Here is a 19,131-nt window from a genome sequence, read left to right on the forward strand (position 1 = left end):
TGAAATTAGTCAAAGGTTTTACCTTGTTGAGGGCATGAGGCAGACTGTCTGACAGGGTGTTGTGTCTCCCAAGGGTCCTTCGCAAAGAGTTGCGTCGAGCGAGGTTTGAGAACCCTCTAGTAATTTCATTGAAACTCAAGGTCCTCTGACATAAAATTCACACAAAAATACCATATATTACAACCTCACAATATAAAGGCTTTACCGTACAATTAAATATAATTTATGGTATGAATGATCAATCTATGGTTTCATAAAAATATTCACGGAAAAATTTAACCAAAATGAGTGTCATGATATTGCTATAATAAAATTAATGCTATGCTATAAAATTAATAACATAATTTTAAGACAATCTATAGACACACACACTCACACATATATATTTATATAGTACTATACATATAGACATATATGTATATATCTGTCTGTCCGTCTGCCCCTCTAGTACCATAATGTAAAATTAAATTAAATGTAATTAAAATATTTTTTAAAAGATTAAGATTTAAATTTTCTTTTTAATTTTTTTATTTATATATATATATATATATATATACACACACACACATATATATAATTTAAAAGATATTACAATAATTACATTTAATTTAATTTAACATTATGGTACTAGACGGGCAGACGGACAGACAGATATATACATATGTGTCTATATGTACAGTACTCATATATATATATATATATATATATATATATATATATATATATATATATATATATATATATATATATATATATATATATATATATATATATATATATATATATATTAACTAATTAAAAAGATACAGACAGATACATACATACATACATACATACATATTTATGAAAAAGTAGATTGACCACTATTCAGACCAAGTCAAAAGTCAAACATACTGTTTCATAAGGTCAACACACACTCAACTATTTCAATTTGGCCCAAATCCAAACTCAGAACAAGCTACAAATTTAGTTGTGAGAAAAAAAGAAAAGTATTGACAGTATTCACAGTTTGTATAACTATTCCCTAAACACACACATACACACACACACACACACAAATCACAATATTATAGTATCATGGCCATATTTTGCCACCCTACCAGTTGTATACCAGAGGTAAGAAGTGAAGAGGAACTTTGGTACCTTTTCCCTTGACTGGACGGATGGTTTCTGTTGGAGGTGAGACAGAGAGATCTCCATGATGAAGCTGGCTGTGTGCTGGAGACCAGTGAGGTAACACAAAACCTGAGCTAGAACTTCTTGGCTCACAGAAATAACGTGTCACTGTGCAAACACCATAAAACACAACACCACTGGGTATAAAAGTCACTGAGAAGGAAAACACACTGACGTACATTCAAGCAACAATCATCCAGAGAAACCTGAGGATGAATGACCATCCAGACACAAAAGAAATGCACAATTTTTGTTAAAAAAAAAAAAGTTAGTCTCACCCATTTGCATTTGATCATCTACAGCACACCTTTCACAGGTGATTTGTTGAAATTCTGTCATCATCTTTACCTGCTCAACTTTTTGCCTGTGGAATACAAAGAGATTTATCAAAATGTCAAAACTGTTAACATACAACTAAACACATATTAATATAATGTGACTAAGTTCAGTAAAGTTATTTCTACATTTTTTCCCCCTCAGTCATATCACATCTCACCGAGGGCACCAAAAGAGCTAGAACTGCAACTGGTGCTCTTCAAAACCAGGTCCCTTTTTATGTACAGTAACTCCTAAATGGAAACCTTCTTAACATATTCTGATATAAACAGTAGTTCGATCATGATCAGTCCTATACACGTTCAGAAGTTTATTGTCACATGGAGACTGTGATTGTGCAGAGCTTTATGAAGAAGTTTTCTGCACAGACGTGTCCAGTCAATCGTCCAAACTGCCCAAAGCAGGTCCAGACCGGAAAACCATCCAAAACCAGTTCTGTTTTGCGTCACCAAAGCTCCTTCTGTTCTGCGATGGTCGACACCTGTTCCTCTCAATTCATCAGTGCAGCAGTCCGTGCGGCCATAAGCCCGTTCACCATCTCGTTCTCCCTCGCTCTCACAGCTGGAGAGATGAGCTCAACCAGCAACAAAGGCATTTGTGTTCCTGTGTGTCTGAGGAAAGAGCAAATGTAGTAATTAATGACCCTTAGCAAAAATGAAAGAAAGTGCTTGTCAAGATGTTCACATTCAGATGCTTAGACTAACAGACATGGTTGTCACATTTTCTCATAAGACATATTGAATAATGAATATAAGTGTATTGTTTTAGAATGACAATGGTTCCCTTAAGTAGGATACATGAGCTAACTGCTTAATATTTCAAATTAGTGGAGCTCGCAGAAATGTTTATATGAAGAATAACCACAGAGAAACAACAATAAAGGCACACATACAATTTTACACAAACCTCATAGCATCTCCTTGAAGCCCCTATGAGTTTATAAGCTTGGCAGTTCTAAATACAATTTGTGACAATGCCAAGATCTCTTCTAAAACTATCATTTTTGCTCAGGAGAAAAATCGAATAAGCAGGAGAGCAAATGTCTCTATTTGCTTTGAATCTAATCTCTATGCTCTCCGGGAAGAAAAAAAAATGATATTAATGAGATCTCATTTATGATTTTGTTCTTTCCTAAGGGATCAATTAATATTAAATGAGTCAACACATACATGACTAGTAGACTAATGTAATCATGAAGACTCAAAGTAACGCAATTAATGCTAATAATGTCATAATTAACATGCTAGACAGTTTTAGAAATGTGAGAGATACTATCTTCATCGAATGAGTAATATCTCAACTCTCAAAGTTTCCCTCCTGCTAAAGAGTAAAGGCGATGGGTAGTAAGAGCGGCAACATGAGAAGCTGCTCCATAAACATCTCTGGAGGAGTTCGTTGGTCATTCAGTAATTGGTTCCTAATCCCCAAGAATATTATGGAATCCCTACAGGAGCAAACAGCCAACAATAGAGTGCAGTATGTCTGCAGAGCAGTGATAAGGACCCTCTGGATGCACTAGGAATCTTCACCATTGTGAGTCTGGATTCTTACTGCTCTGTGGATAGAGATGCTCCCCACTGCTTTCATTAACAAGGAGAAAGGAACACTGTGGCTTTTTGGCATAATACAAAGGGAGGGAAGGACTGTTTTTTTTAATCCCTAGAAAGTGTTCGAGGGAAAGATGAAGTCTTGATGTTGGCCTCTATTATCCTGCTATGGAAAAAGATCTGAAGCCTTATCTGCCAGCTTGTATCTACTGAGGTCTTATGCACAAAGGTAAGCTTTAAAGGCTCAATATGAAGTGGAATCTTGCACATAAAGACTCTCTATTTCAAGGACTGCAAGATAACCAAATATGCAGGGAGATAATTGTTTTTGACACTGTAACTATAGTGGACATGTTTGTTGGTTTACTTCAATGCAGGATTATTATTTGACAGTTAACTAGAAGCTAAAGACTCAAAAAATGGCATAAAATAACTTTTACACTGGTGTTTTTTGGTAAGAATTGCAAGCCAGTTACCTTAGCAGATACCTTGGCTGATAACATCATGAGGACACTGAAGAGTCTGAAACACCTTACTAGCGACTATCCTGAGTAATACGCAAAAACACACAATAGATATAAAAATAAAAGTTAGATTTACTTTACTATCTGTATTATTTTAAAACTGTTCCCTTATCTGACATTATAGCCTGTAGAACCCTAATTTCAAATATGCACATTACTGACATCTTCTGTATGGGAGAGGTATTTCTCAGCTAGAATTTTTTTATGTTCTAAGAGGGGCAAGTTTTATTTTTGTTCCCAGAATGTTCTGCTAAAAGGTAGGATAACATTATCTAAAACATTCAAAAAATGTTTAGTGATAACATTGTTTGAACATTATCCCCTAACATTCTTATATTCTTAAGTTTTTAGTGGGAAGCTTCCCATTGGGCACTGGATGTGGACTCAAATGTTGTTCAGACATCAAATTTTGGTTGAAAGCGAAAACCCAACCTTTGTTTGCTCCAAAGTCATTAAATAACTCCAAAAACAGCTTCACTTATTACAAACCAGATTGATTTTATTTCTGTCATATGTGTACAAAAGTTATTACTGAGAATTAACAGAGGTTTAGATGTTGATGTTTTATTGAAAATAATAGTTTGGTTTGATGTCACCATTATGGTGATTGGTGTTTGCTTTATTTGGTCAGTTTGACTCTTTAATAATGGTTGATGATTAAGATATAATCATCATGTAGAGGTCTGATCACATCCAGAGTCTAATCTTTCTTATTAATTTCACATTATAGATTGTAGTAACTTGTTTCTACAGCATGAGATCCAGCAGTGTTTTAACTACTGATCCACTTAAGACACACACAGACATCAAGAATCAACATATGAATCTCAACAATGGTGACATGCTTCATGCCGTGATGCATTCTGGGAGCCATGGATGAGTTTTGTATGATGCAACTGGAATACATTGCAGAATGAAGCATGCCACCATTGTTGAGATTCATATGCTTGACACTTGATGTTTGTGTGTCTTATCGTCAAATGAGTTTAAAAAAAATTGTGCACAGGGTGTTTTTATATATATATATATCTTTGAGATTATCTGATTAAAAGGCTGCTGGATCATAAAGAATCATAGAGATGCTATAAGAAATAATGTGAAATTAATACCATAGATTAGACTGGGTGAAATCAGATAATCGCTGCATGGTGATAATAATCATAAACAAATAGCTAACATTACCTGATCACATTTCTTCACAGTACTTCCATTAATACACAGTTACAGCAGCCAAAGAAAAACAAACATTAAAAAGTTAGGAGTCAAACTGGCCAACTAAAGTGAACACTGATCGCCGTAATGGTGATATCAAACCAAACTATTACTTTCAAACAGACATCGAAACCTCTTTTTATCTTGATAAGAACTTTTATACATGCACGACAGAAATAAAATCAATGTGGTTTGTAATAATTGATGCTGATAATGCTGTATTTGGAGTTATTTAATGAAGTTAAAGCTTGACGTTAAACAAATGTTGGGTTTAGACGTCAACCTGATTTTCATTTTCGACCAAAATTTGATGTCTGAGCGACTTTGGAGTCCACATCCAGTGCCCGATGGGAAACTTCCTACTAAAAATTTTATGCGAATTTTATTGTTCTCAGAACATTCTTAGAACAATAAAATTTCTAGCTGGGTTGTGACGCTGCACTCAGTAAGCCAGCTGTGTCTTAAACAACAAGAAGTATTGAAACTGACATGAGATCTTGCATCATATTATTTGCTTGATTATGTTTGTGCTTTTAACTTGTTGGTCCAGAAATCAACTAGTGTGACGTGAAGGCCAACCAAGATTGCATATGTTAAAGGAAAGGGGGGGGGAGACAACATAGTGAAGACTAAAAGAGAGCACAGAGAGAGTCTCTGAGGCCTATCCTGAAGCAGGTGGTGGTTAAGGATAATCCAGGTAAGTCTTTAATGCTGAAGATGTGCTGGAAGAGACGAGTGGAGGGGAGGCGAGCGGAGAGATTGCTAATTGTGTCCTACTAATCCAACTCCTCCCCCATCTTCACCCACCTCCACATCCTCCCCTGTGTCACATATGAAGAAGGCCAGGCATGTATAGAGAAGCAAAGGTACTGCACCCTGCGAAGTGAAGAACACGTATTCTGAGGGAAGAGCACCCAAGAAACAGTGGACCAATAAGAAAGCCTTACCTGGATATATCCCACATAGAATGTAGCTGCGCCTTTCCATCTCTTTCTACATCCTCTTCCTACCACGAAATTCACAGCACCATGGGAGAAGTCCAAAAGGTAAATGTTTCAATCTGCTTGAAGGGCCTATTTGGAAATTCTTTGAAACAAAGAATAGTTTATTCAATGTTATACACATCGCTGTGATAGATAAGATATCACATGGATGTATCTGAAACTTAAAATTAAACTATTTAATCAGATAGTAAAGATACAAATGTTTGTTTTTTTAAGGGTTTGTTTTCAGTCATTGAGAAGTTAAAGGGCACTACAGAGCAAGAGCTTCGGATAGTCCTTCTCGGTCTGGATAATGCCGGAAAAACCACTTTGTTAAAACAACTTGCCTCCGAAGATGTGAACACCATCACCCCGACTCAGGTGAGAAGGGCAGCTGTGAGGGGCTTTAAAAGCATTGGATTTTTTACAATTTCTTAAAATGCTAGTTCAAAAAAAGTGTTTGACAATAAGGACACGTGGTTATGAAAGCAGCACAGACCTCTGACATTACAGAATGTACATTTACTGCTTATCCGACTATTAAATGATGGGTTATGACTGCCAAAATTCATGAGCAATTCAGTCTAATTTGCAGAGGTGTGAAGTTACTAGCTAGTGTGGCATGCTAACACATTTCTTGCACATTTTTTAGTGTTTCCAGCAGAAATACTCTCAAAGTCTTTGACAGTTACATTTAAATAACACATTGAATTGGAAATGTTCATGCTAAAGTCATTCTTTGGCATAAAACCAATGTGTATCTTTACCTGCATCTTGGATAACACTAGACTGTATAACCAAAATGGATGAATCAGGTTAATCAGTGATAAAGAGGGCAGACTGTGGACGAATAGTACAGTGAAAAACCCCTTCAAAGGTCTTTGATTGACAATGGGGATAAATTTTGGGGTGTTTAGAAATATGAAAGCCTGTTTCTGCCTCAGAGTAAAAAAAAAAGTGAGATGAAGTTAGTAAATCAATCAATCCCTGGCAAAATATCTACAATAATAAAATTTAATATTTGCAATGAATCAGAATGCACAGCTTCATTTAACACCAGTTACGTTTGTTTTAGTCTGAGGTGAAAACCACATCCATTTAGAAACTAAGTTTAACTGATGACTAAATGTTGTCATTAAAAAAAAAAAAAAAAAAAATTCAATCTTACCCTTTGTCCCCCTATAAAGATATATGTGGTTCAACAATTGTATGTGTCTTGTATAATACAACACTGTCGCATGATGAAAGCGATTCACTAGAGGTTGAGCACCCATAGACTACAACCACTGCTAGGAAACCACGTGATGGTGGTGACTGTCCTAGAAAGAACTACTATCCAAAAAAAAAAAAAAAAAAAGGTATAAATAGACATGATGGCATCTAATAATCCAAGAAAGTTTCAGGTAATAGGATCAAATGTGGTCAGTCTGGTTTACCACTCTGTTTACTGTTGAGGGGTCAGAGATAGTTGCTGGTTATTAGCATGAAATCAGCCATAAAGAGAACGTATCTGACGTAAAATTTACTGTAAAATTCACAGTATTGTCAATCAATGAATTTGCACAGTGGCTGCGGTTGATGGCTGTTAACACAACATTTAGAGTGGATTCTTTTGGACTCCACTGTGCACAGCTTGCTACTAGTTAAGATGTTGGCAAACTGTTGCTTGATTACTTAAAATATCCTTGGACCTGGATGTAATGTGAGACTATTTGCTGTTTAGCATGTGTTTTGTTAACAGCCATTATATGCTGCAGCCAGTTAAAGCTGTAAAGTGCCGAGGACGCTGGGGAGAGAAGATCCACTCTAAGAATAGCACTACAACAGTGTCTTTAATCCCACGGTTAAAGATTACTTAACCATAAAGTCTCAGTAGTTGGAGGCTGCTCAGGGGCAGGATAAATTTAGACTAAGAGTTTAAATACATCATGCCTCTGTCTGTGGTCTTATTGGGATTTTGGCCTGGAATAAGAATGAGGAGTTGAATAAGAAAATCCCTCATTAGGAAGCCAATTTCTGCCTCAGAGTAAAACATGAGAAGGTAACTGCACTGTAAAACCGAACAGTGAAATTAATTAAATTAAATGAGTTTGTTTCACTCAAATAATAATGAAAGTTCATTGTACTTAATAGGACAAAGTTGCATGAACTCAAAATTTCATTGTAGTAAGCTGAACTTAATATGATTGAGTTGAGCTGCAGCAGATTTCTAATTCCCAGCATGCTTTGCGTCAGACCATATAAATAACTGTTGAAATTAAGTGTTATTTTGTGTGTTTTTAACATATGGAGATATAAGTTAATGTTTAATGTTGTGTTATGTTGGGATTCAGGGGGGTTGTGTCATGTTAGTTTTGTAGGGTTACCACTGTGGTGAAGAGTAGAGCCTGTGGTTAGGTTGAGGATGAGCTGCAAAACATTTAAGACCACATATGTTGTTTGATTACATATATGCAAGTATGTAATGACAATCTCTCTGATAGTTATAATAGCATGTGTTATTTGCTATATAACATTTAACCAAGATCTGAATGTGATGTTTATGTAAATTAACTGTATATAATTAACATTATGATGAGTTGGGAAAGGGATGCTGGTGACGGGATTGTTAGTGAGAGACACCCGTGCACCACACTGGCCTTCATCCGCTTCCATGGCTCTCAGCCCCTCCCCAATTGTCACAAAAATTTTAAAGTCACAATATAAGTAATATAAGATTCTCAACTGTGGGATATAAAGCCACATTGTGAGATTTAAGTCACAATGTAAAAAACAAAATCATAATCAGTGTTGGGAAAAGTTACTTTTAAAAGTATTGTGTTACAATATTGCGTTACTACCTAAAAAGTAACTTGGTTACTTTTTTAGAAAGTAATGCATAATGTTACCTTTTTTACACCAGGGCTAGGCTTGTTTTTTTGTTTTTGATTTTTTAATAACAAATAGCCACACTATTCCCGCACACTACCAATCCATGCTAAATATAGAAATTTATTATAAGCGTTTCAGTCCACTGACCTTCATCAGGCATGTTTTTTTTTAATAACAACAAAAAAAAAGTAATATTTTGCCAAAAGTAAAGGCTCTTTCACACCACAACTAAAGAAATGCAACTTCACGGCTGTACAGTAGAGGGCGCAGCTCAAGCAAACCTTTCAGCTGTGCTGTCATTCTAGTTTGCAGAAAAATAGGACGCAGAAGAAGAATGTTCAACTCTGTAGCTGCTTCTTAAATCACATATTTTCTAGAGTAGGCTACTTATTTTGAATAAGTAATTACTTCGCAACCGCTAAAAAAAGTATGTTCTTTATAGTATGAATGTGTGTGGTATGAATGTAATCTGGACATTCGCCATGTTGTCATTATCACATGATCTACCAGCGTCAGTTGCGTTGCTTCACTGCCATTCACAAATCCTCTCCTGTAGCCTCATGGGATAGTAATATGTCCGTCGTATGCACACTTCAGAATCTTGCTAGTAGATCATCCGGGTTCTTTTTGAGTAGTGTGAATTCAGACTTCTTTTGTCACATACTGTTTTTCACTATTATGGAAGTATTGCAATTTCAGATGCAGCCAAAAACAAAAACAAAACTAAATACAAATGTGATGTTTATCTAAGGTCATTTTTGCTTATTAGTATGGTTGAACTGGATCTTCGAAGCTCGGCAGCAAAGAAATTAGTTAATAAAGTGAGATTAAATACATAAAGTATATTTGTATTTAATTATTGCAGGTTTGTATAATATTCTGAGTTTGCATTTCGTGTTTTTATTCATATTGAGGAATAGTGAATCTGTTTTTGTTCAAGTGAGATAAATAAGTGCTCGCATTTATTCTACAATAACCATGTTTACATAGCGCACACAATGCCTCTGCACTTACTCCCGATTTCTCTCAACACAGGGACAGAAGATGTGTCAGTCTATATAGGGGAATACAAAGATATTTTGTTGTAAATTTAAAAGTAATGCATCACTTTACTAGCTGAAAAAGTAATCTGATTACGTAACTTGCGTTATTTATAATGCATTTCCCCCAACACTGGTCACAGCTTTCGTGAGATATAGTCACACTGTGATATTTAAGTCAATGTGAAATATATAAAGTCATGATTGTGAAATTCAAGTCAAAAGTGGGATATATAAAGTCGAAATTGTGAAATTTAAAGTCACATTGGGAGATATAAAGTCACAAGTGTGAGTCATGTTAGGAGAAATAAAGAGGTATAGAGTTACAGTTGTGAGATTTGAGTCACAATGTGATAAAGTCACACTGACATTATAAACAGAAAATCTACAAAACATGTATCCACAGCTGTATCATATGCTAATTTTGCTCTTTCAGGGTTTCAACATTAAAAGTGTGACCTGTGATAGCATGAAGCTGAATGTGTGGGACATTGGAGGACAGAGGAAGATTCGACCATTCTGGAAAAAGTACCTGGAGAACACAGATTTATTGGTATGACAGCAGTGCTCAAGGGGGGGAAGTTTACTTTCCCAATGACATTGACCATTTTGTGAGAGTATTTACAGTCACATATGTAATTGAATTTTATTTTATGTATCAGTCAAAAATCGTTTTTGTCTTTAATAGTGGTAATGCTCATTTTCTATCTCTCTTTTAGATCTATGTGATTGACAGCGCAGACAAAAAGAGATTTGAGGAAACAGGACTGGTAAGACTACAGAAAATCAATTTGTGACAATCACAGCTTCTCATTTTTTTTCCCCCTTAAAAGTGTTCTATCTTATATATAATATGTCAAGCATTTTGCCCAAAATTGCATTTATTTGTAATGTGCACATCTTTTGTAGAGGCTCAATTGAAGCAGCTGTCAGCACAAATAAAGGGAGATATGTATCTATGTGGTATGGGTTATTCCTAAATTAGATGAACCTTTCTGTCCCTTAAGACAATTTTCAAGAAGAAATCTTTTCAAAACAATCTTTCTAGTTTCAAACAATACACATTAATGGCTTTAAACTTTTTATTGTGTATAAAAATTAATTATTAAAATTATAAAATTAGTTATATCAATTAGTTCCTCATTTCGAAGAGTGCTGAAATGCCAGTTATTTGCCTGAGTTGCATTATATTGGGCTTGTCCCCAAACCAGATTTGAACTTCCCCTCTAATAAATATCAAAAGTGTTACAATCAGGGGAATTTTACATCACTCTTGCTCCTGAGAAATTCAAATTATAATTAATTTGGTATTGTGCAAATAACAAGCATTACAGAGAACAACTGAATTTACATATTTGGTTATGATGGAAATGAGAAGTGACAGGTAAACACATTTGTATCATGCCAGCAAAGTGACAGTTTGAAGTTTAAAATGTTCAGTTTAAGATAAATTATTAATGTATATTAAACTCCTACTAGCCTATTAGCAACTCCTACACTATAAACCCGAATAAGTTAGCAAAACTCTAAAAAAATTTTAAAGTTAAGTAAGTTTAAAAAGCAGAACTGGCAGATTTTTATTTTGTACTCATACATTTTAATTGCTCTTAACTTGAAATATTTGAGTATGCCAATTCATACATTTAACTTAAAATAATCATGTAATCTCAACTTAAATATTTTTAGTAGTGAAAACTTGGATAGCTTTAACTAGCTAATTCAATAAATGTTAGCATGCTAATTGGTAGCACAATGCTTTGTTAGCATTAGCATAGCATAGCAATTGCTGAATGAGTACAGCAATACAAAGATTTAAAGGGTTAGTTCACCCAAAAATGAATGTCATTAATTACTCACCCTCATGTTGTTCTACACCCATAAGACCTTCGTTCATCGTCGGAACACAAATTAAGATTTTTTTGATGAAATCCGATGGCTCAGTGACTCCTCTATTGCCAGCAAGTTAATTGACACTTTCAGTGCTCATAAAGGTACTAAAAACATATTTAGACTTTGGGACTTTGGGACTCCGAACCACTGATTCGAAACAAAAGATTCATAAAGCTTCGAAGCTGTGCTGAAAAGTCATTATTTTTTTAATTTATTAATTTTATTTTATTTATTTTTTTGGCACACAAAAAGTATTCTCATTGCTTTATAATACAGTATTAAAGTTGAACCACTGTAGTCACATGAACTGTTTTAAATATGTTTTTAGTACATTTCTGGGCACTGAAAGTGTAAATTAACATGCTGGCAAAAGAGGCCTCACTGAGCCATCGAATTTCATCAAAAATATCTTAATTTGTGTTCCAAAGATGAACAAATGTCTTACGGGTGTAGAATAACATGAGGGTGAGTAATAAATGACATTATTTTCATTTTTGGGTGAACTAACCCTTTAACATCTGTTCTCAAACTAAGCCCATGCTCCACTTGTCAGTTGTCACTATAGAAACTCTTCTAAACTCTTCTAAATTAGTATAGCAAAATATGAATCACTACTAAATCTCCCACAAAAAAAAAAACAACATAACACTTATTTTAGCACTTACTCTACCTTTCGAGTGTCATTGCAAAGCATGTTGGGAAATATAAATCCCAGCCTAATTTAAGTTTTTCTAAATTAAAAGAAACAAGTTCATAAAACTCAAAACAATAAAACAGTTCAGATTACTTAAAATGTGTCAGTTTTATGAACTCAAAAGAAAAAGAAAGTTGTCATAAAAGTTAAATTAATTGAACTAATTTGTTAAATTTAAGTTTACCCTACTCATACCAATTTGTTATTTGAGCATTAGGGTTTACAGTGTACCAACTCACTTCCAACATGATCAAAATGTACTGCACTATATGAAAAGTACACTCCACTTTGATGGAGAATACTGTGTCTTTCCGGTTTGTACATTGGGGGTCATATAGCTCAACTGATAAGGCTTAGCGCTAGCAGTGCCATGGTCTTTGGTTTAATCCTTGGGGAACACACAAAAAAAATCTATAATGTGAATATATTGTAAGTGCAAGTCACTCTGGTTTAAAGTATCTAATACAAATAATATATGACCTGGGATTAACTGTATGCTAACCTCTATGGTATTGATTACGCCACACTGACTCCTCTGTTTTAACCTTCCACAGGAGCTGTCGGAGCTCATCGATGAGGAGAACCTGAAGGGTGTGCCATTGCTCATCTTTGCCAATAAACAAGACCTGGCCACGGCCTCCCCTGCAAGTGAGATCGCAGAGGGCCTTAACTTGCACACGTACCGGGACAGAGAGTGGCAGATCCAGGCCTGTTCTGCCGTATCTGGAGAAGGTGTACAGGTTTGTATATGTAATTTGTATCAGCTTTTTAATAAAGCCTTTGAATTTATATAACCATTTAAATGTATTGTACATTATATTATATTATTAAAATATTTTATATTATAATATATTACATAATAATATATTTTTTTTAAATGATAGCCATGATTAGACATTAAGACATTATTTTGTCTTTCAGGATGGCATGAACTGGATCAGCAACAATATTGTAAATAAGAAGAAATGAATCTGCTCTCCTCCGAGTGTTATTTTGTACAATTGCTCTAATACTTCTGTTAATGTAAACCATATATAATATATTAACTTTGGAAAATTCTTTTTGTAATAATATTAATGATCTTTCTTCCTGTTTGTAAATTGGCTGCCAGAAGAGACAGACAAGAAAACAGCAAAACAAATCATTTTCCCCATCTCTTACAAAGAGTTTTTGTTACTCTCTGACAAGACAAGTTTCCTTACAATCTGTAAATCTCGCGGTCGCTGTCGCATTTATGAGCGATATGACAGACAAGGGCATAAATAATGCACACAAGCAAGATTTGCAGCCTAAAATAAGGATGAGGCATTCATGTATCTTTCACATATATATATATAGTCTTCTTCAACTGTTTTGATAGTTGTCACACAGAAGAATTATCTGTAACAGAGCAAAACTCTTGTACTTGTAAGGCAATATGTGAAACAAATGTTTTTTTTTTTGTTTTTTTTTTTGTCTCGGTTTGACTGGATTTGGTAGTTTCTAAATGATTATCCAGTGTGGGCACCATGTGTATGATTATGTGAAATGAAACTGTGACATTACATTTTCTCTAGTTGTTTCAGAGTATGACTTTAATTCTAATTCAAGATCCTGGACTAGTCATGTTCATTTTTTCCACGTTTCCAAACCTTTTTGGAAGATCTAAAATTGATATTCAAGCAATAACACACAAACAAGTGTGCTGTTCTGAATAACATGTAATTACAGCAGTGATGTTGGAATCAACAATAAGATTTTGAGTGTCATAATTGCTTTTATACAACACTTTAATAAACAGGAAGTTAATATTGAGTAACTTACATTTTAGACAAAATTTTGCTAGTTGCTTTGTTTTTGCTCCTTCAACAAAAATAGTTCAAATCGAAATTCATTTAGTTCATTAGAGTTTAACTTTCTGTGATATTGGATCTCATTCACTATCATTCATGTTTATTCGCACAGGAGAATTTCTCACAAAAAAATTCTGCCTACATATGCATACGCTCATGAATTTGTTCTTGACCTCGCTGTAATGTTAATGAATTTGGAGTATTCTAAACAAGCAACCACATGCCCAAAGTTACTAATTTGAATAAAGCATGTTTGCATAAACCATTTCCATAAGGGGTTTCCCACACAGCCCTCCGTCACTCTCTAGGCAAACATAAAATGCGCTCTAAAGGAGACAAGCCGTGCTCACTCAAAGACTACAGATATAGAAAGACGGTTCCATCTAGTTATGAATGGGAGAAACTGCAACAGGCAATATGGTGGAATATGTCCCGCCTTCTAAGTTAAAGAGCCAGTCGCTGATTGATAAAGTCATTGCTTCACTGCAGCTACATTTAGAAGCTCCAGTTCCCACAGAATACTGAAACTCGCGCTTAGGACTGCACATGCGCATTGGCTCACCTAGCCTGAAAAATAAGCTTTTTTAATGCTATTTGAGCACAACTGTGCGTTCAGATCGCAGCCTATGAGAGCGTCAAAATTTGCTCTGGCTGTCCTGCCAACAACGCTGTTCTGTGCGTTCAGCCCGTCGCCGGCGAGACCGTCAAAGTGAACGGCAACCAATCGGAATGTAAAAGTCCTCCACTTGAGAGGATTCCAGAGAACGTGGAGAACAAATTGCTTAGCTGGAGAAAATAAAGATAAATGTCATTAGGCTTAAATACAAACCCGATTTCAAAAAAGTTGGGACTTTGTACAAATTGTGAATAAAAAAGGAATGCAATAATTTACAAATCTCATAAACTTATATTTTATTCACAATAGAATATAGATAACATATCAAATGTTGAAAGTGAGACATTTTGAAATGTCATGCCAAATATTGCCTCATTTTGGATTTCATGAGAGCTACACATTCCAAAAAAGTTGGGACAGGTAGCAGTAAGTGGCCGGAAAAGTTATGCGTACATATAAGGGACAGCTGGAGGACCAATTTGCAACTTATTAGGTCAATTGGCAACATGATTGGGTATAAAAAGAGCCTCTCAGAGGAGCAGTGTCTCTCAGAAGTCAAGATGGGCAGAGGATCACCAATTCCCCCAATGCTGCGGCAAAAAATAGTGGAGCAATATCAGAAAGGAGTTTCTCAGAGAAAAATTGCAAAGAGTTTGAAGTTATCATCATCTACAGTGCATAATATCATCCAAAGATTCAGAGAATCTGGAACAATCTCTGTGCATAAGGGTCAAGGCCGGAAAACCATACTGGATGCCCGTGATCTTCGGGCCCTTAGACGGCACAGCATCACATACAGGAATGCTACTGTAATGGAAATCACAACATGGGCTCAGGAATACTTCCAGAAAACATTTTCGGTGAACACAATCCACTGTGCCATTCGCCGTTGCCAGCTAAAACTCTATAGGTCAAAAAAGAAGCCATATCTAAACATGATCCAGAAGCGCAGGCGTTTTCTCTGGGCCAAGGCTCATTTAAAATGGACTGTGGCAAAGTGGAAAACTGTTCTGTGGTCAGACGAATCAAAATTTGAAGTTCTTTTTGGAAAACTGGGACGCCATGTCATCCGGACTAAAGAGGACAAGGACAACCCAAGTTGTTATCAGCGCTCAGTTCAGAAGCCTGCATCTCTGATGGTATGGGGTTGCATGCGTGCATGTGGCATGGGCCGCTTACACATCTGGAAAAGGCACCATCAATGCTGAAAGGTATATCCAAGTTCTAGAACAACATATGCTCCCATCCAGATGTTGTCTCTTTCAGGGAAGACCTTGCATTTTCCAACATGACAATGCCAGACCACATACTGCATCAATTACAACATCATGGCTGCGCAGAAGAAGGATCCGGGTACTGAAATGGCCAGCCTGCAGTCCAGATCTTTCACCCATAGAAAACATTTGGCGCATCATAAAGAGGAAGATGCGACAAAGAAGACCTAAGACAGTTGAGCAACTAGAAGCCTGTATTAGACAAGAATGGGACAACATTCCTATTCCTAAACTTGAGCAACTTGTCTCCTCAGTCCCCAGATGTTTGCAGACTGTTATAAAAAGAAGAGGGGATGCCACACAGTGGTAAACATGGCCTTGTCCCAACTTTTTTGAGATGTGTTGATGCCATGAAATTCATGAAATAAAATCAACTTATTTTTCCCTTAAAATGATACATTTTCTCAGTTTAAGCATTTGATATGTCATCTATGTTGTATTCTGAATAAAATATTGAAATTTGAAACTTCCACATCATTGCATTCTGTTTTTATTCACAATTTGTACAGTGTCCCAACTTTTTTGGAATCGGGTTTGTATATACAGTGGCTTATACAGCAATGTCAGACACCTTGGTCCACACATAATTTTTCTTATTTGTGTCACTGTACGCAAACAGGGACACGTCGTATATTATTGGGAAACCCGCCACAGCAATTATCAACCTCTCCTCCATTCAGAACCAAAGTGGAGGACTTGTACACTCCGATTGGTTGCTGCCGAACCATGTCATAGCTTATTACCATAAAGTTGACTTGACTTCAACTCTCCTCGACACCCACACCGTCCAAGAAGTGCCGTGAATGCACAGTAAGAAACAACATTTATGGGACAGTTCATATCAGATTGTGTTGCTGATTAGAAATGTTATTTAATTGTGAGTTCACCAAACAGTTTATGAGATTTCAGGATTCCCCCATTCAAATTGATAGGACTTGGTCTTGGTCTTGGTCTCGGAGGTGTTGCAAATATGGCTGCCGAGTGAACAGACTTTCCTTGAAAGGGACTTTGGCTCACTGCAGAGCCAAATGACATCCAGCTCCACCTCTGTGGACCTAATTGGTCATTGGTGAAGTTATATTTAGTGCTATAGGGTTATGGGAAGGCTTGGGTGTGTCTGGACCTTCAAGCTCCACCCATGACATACAGAGAGTGGGAGCTGGATGTCATTTGGCTCTGTCTGCAGCGAGCACAGCTTGACCTAAAGATGAGCTCTAGAGAAAAAGCACAGCAGTATCAGAGAAATGGCAAGTGACATTTCACAGGTGTTTGTTCTGTGTATCTCATATCAGCCAGCATTTTTCCATGTGTATCTGCACTTTTATAGGCCACTATAAAAGAGTGCTTTTTTGCATACATGTGGCTTCAGTTATTATGAAAGTTACTGATGAATCATGATTTGTTTGTGAAAACATTCATACTCTGATATCACACACAAATTTGTGTGTACACATGGTTAGTGAATGAGACTCACTGTCTCTAAAAACTTTTTGCATGGATTTGGGCTGGACTGATATTATTCAATATAATTTTCATATTTGATAATATATACACCATAGAGTGCTGCAGTGATGAGTAAACACAACAGCCATTACTCCATTGGCTTTTGGATTATAGCAGAAAATTAGCTCTGTGACCAACAAAAGCTTGATTTGTACATGTTTTGTTCATGATAATCTTCACAAATGAACATGACTTCGAATTTTGAAGCCCAAATACAATCACCAGAAATAAAAAGCTAAGCGTAGGCTATAAATGAACTACACCACGCTCGGTCGAGTGACTGCAACGTCACAACCATGTGATGCTGTCAAAAAAACTTTTGTATTAGAATAGTGTGTGATAGCGCAATTACGAGGCTGGGAAAATTGATTAATGAGTAGTTTACCTGTTTGGCGTGATGCTGTTTACAGAATCCCCCACAGGCGCTCAAGAGTGTTAAGATTGAGAGTGCAATATATGTCCAAAAAAGGTTTTTCACCTTGGGAAAATGCATATCCTCATTGTCATGTTAAAAAAATGCCCAACAATGCAGGAGATGAGGAAAGGGTAACATCTTCTGTTTCAAGTTTGTGCATTAATTTACACAGTGGTGTGGGAATTCATGACAGCATTGATAAAGCACAACTCCCTCACACCTTCAGCACTCATACATCCCTATATAAGAGCTTTACTACACTGAACTTTACTGTGGGAACCAGGCACTTCTCACTGTACTCCTCCTCTAGCAACACCATAACATTTTGGATGCTGTTAGATCCAAAATGATTGATTTAGTCTCATGAGACCAGAGTATTGATTCCCAGAATCTATATTTTGTAAATATGGGCTTTGGAAATGTCTAACTGACTTTATTGTGCTTTGGCTATAGTAGGTAGTTCCAGTGAGAACGACAACCATGCGTGTCATTTCTGCAGGCAGCATCTTACTCTGTGAGATAAACAGTCACTCTTTTCATAGCTTTTGCTGGCTCTGAGACACTCGCTTGGTATTTCTCCTGCTCTTTGTCTAGCAAAAAAAAAAAAAAATCCCTCATCACTAAATGAAAGCTTAAACTGAAGGCCTGATTATTTCAGGGGCCTTGTCACAAGTCCATTGTTTTTGAATTTCTGTGTTACTTTTGCTATATTTTCACACTTAAAACAATGATTTGGTAATCCTTTTGTACCACTGTCTTCTTTTTATGCTAAGAAATAAGTCCCCTGACAGTTCTCTCCCAAGTGGTTCCATTGTTGTCAGCATTAAGTCTGAGAATGATTCAGTGGGCTATATAACACTTTTAATTGTCAAGAAATTACTTCTCTTTAAATGTTTTGGTTCAACATACTTACCTGTTGATCAAACATTGCCTTAAACTTACACCAGAAATTTTTATTTCATTTTATTTAGTAACTTTTAAGGAGGGTGTACTCATTTTTGCTACACAACATTTTATCACCTTGATAAGAAAATCTTATTTTCCTGAATAATTTTGACACGCTTCTTTGGTAATTTATTTGCTGGAACATTTATTTCTAAAGAACCCTAACATGTCTTCTAAGTAACTGAGTAATTGCTGACTTTCAGAATTTTCAGAGGGGGTTTACTCATTTATGCTGTGCACTGTAAATGTCGCTGACAACCTCTGTAGTTCCAA

At 36.0% G+C, this 19,131-nt stretch overlaps 1 protein-coding gene across 6 annotated transcripts; it reads left to right on the plus strand.

Moving 5' to 3' along the window:
• Nucleotides 1-5,637: 5,637 nt before the first annotated feature.
• Nucleotides 5,638-14,001, plus strand: arl3l1 (ADP ribosylation factor like GTPase 3, like 1). Of its 6 annotated transcripts, XM_048167331.1 has the most exons (6): nucleotides 5,638-5,841; nucleotides 6,016-6,159; nucleotides 10,126-10,242; nucleotides 10,409-10,459; nucleotides 12,828-13,013; nucleotides 13,195-14,001. In XM_048167331.1, exons 1-6 carry the CDS (start codon nucleotides 5,824-5,826, stop codon nucleotides 13,240-13,242), a joined length of 564 nt encoding a protein of 187 aa, XP_048023288.1. In that variant the 5' UTR covers nucleotides 5,638-5,823; the 3' UTR covers nucleotides 13,243-14,001. The 6 variants fall into 6 exon arrangements, with proteins under 6 accessions (XP_048023288.1, XP_048023290.1, XP_048023293.1 ...); XM_048167333.1 differs by lacking the exon at nucleotides 5,638-5,841 and having other exon boundaries at nucleotides 6,024-6,159; nucleotides 10,126-10,324; XM_048167336.1 differs by lacking the exons at nucleotides 5,638-5,841; nucleotides 6,016-6,159 and adding an exon at nucleotides 7,804-7,819 and having other exon boundaries at nucleotides 10,126-10,324.
• The last annotated feature ends 5,130 nt before the right edge of the window (nucleotides 14,002-19,131 follow it).

This window comes from Megalobrama amblycephala, linkage group LG18, assembly GCF_018812025.1.
Source record: "Megalobrama amblycephala isolate DHTTF-2021 linkage group LG18, ASM1881202v1, whole genome shotgun sequence".
Classification (NCBI taxonomy): Eukaryota; Metazoa; Chordata; class Actinopteri; order Cypriniformes; family Xenocyprididae; genus Megalobrama; species Megalobrama amblycephala.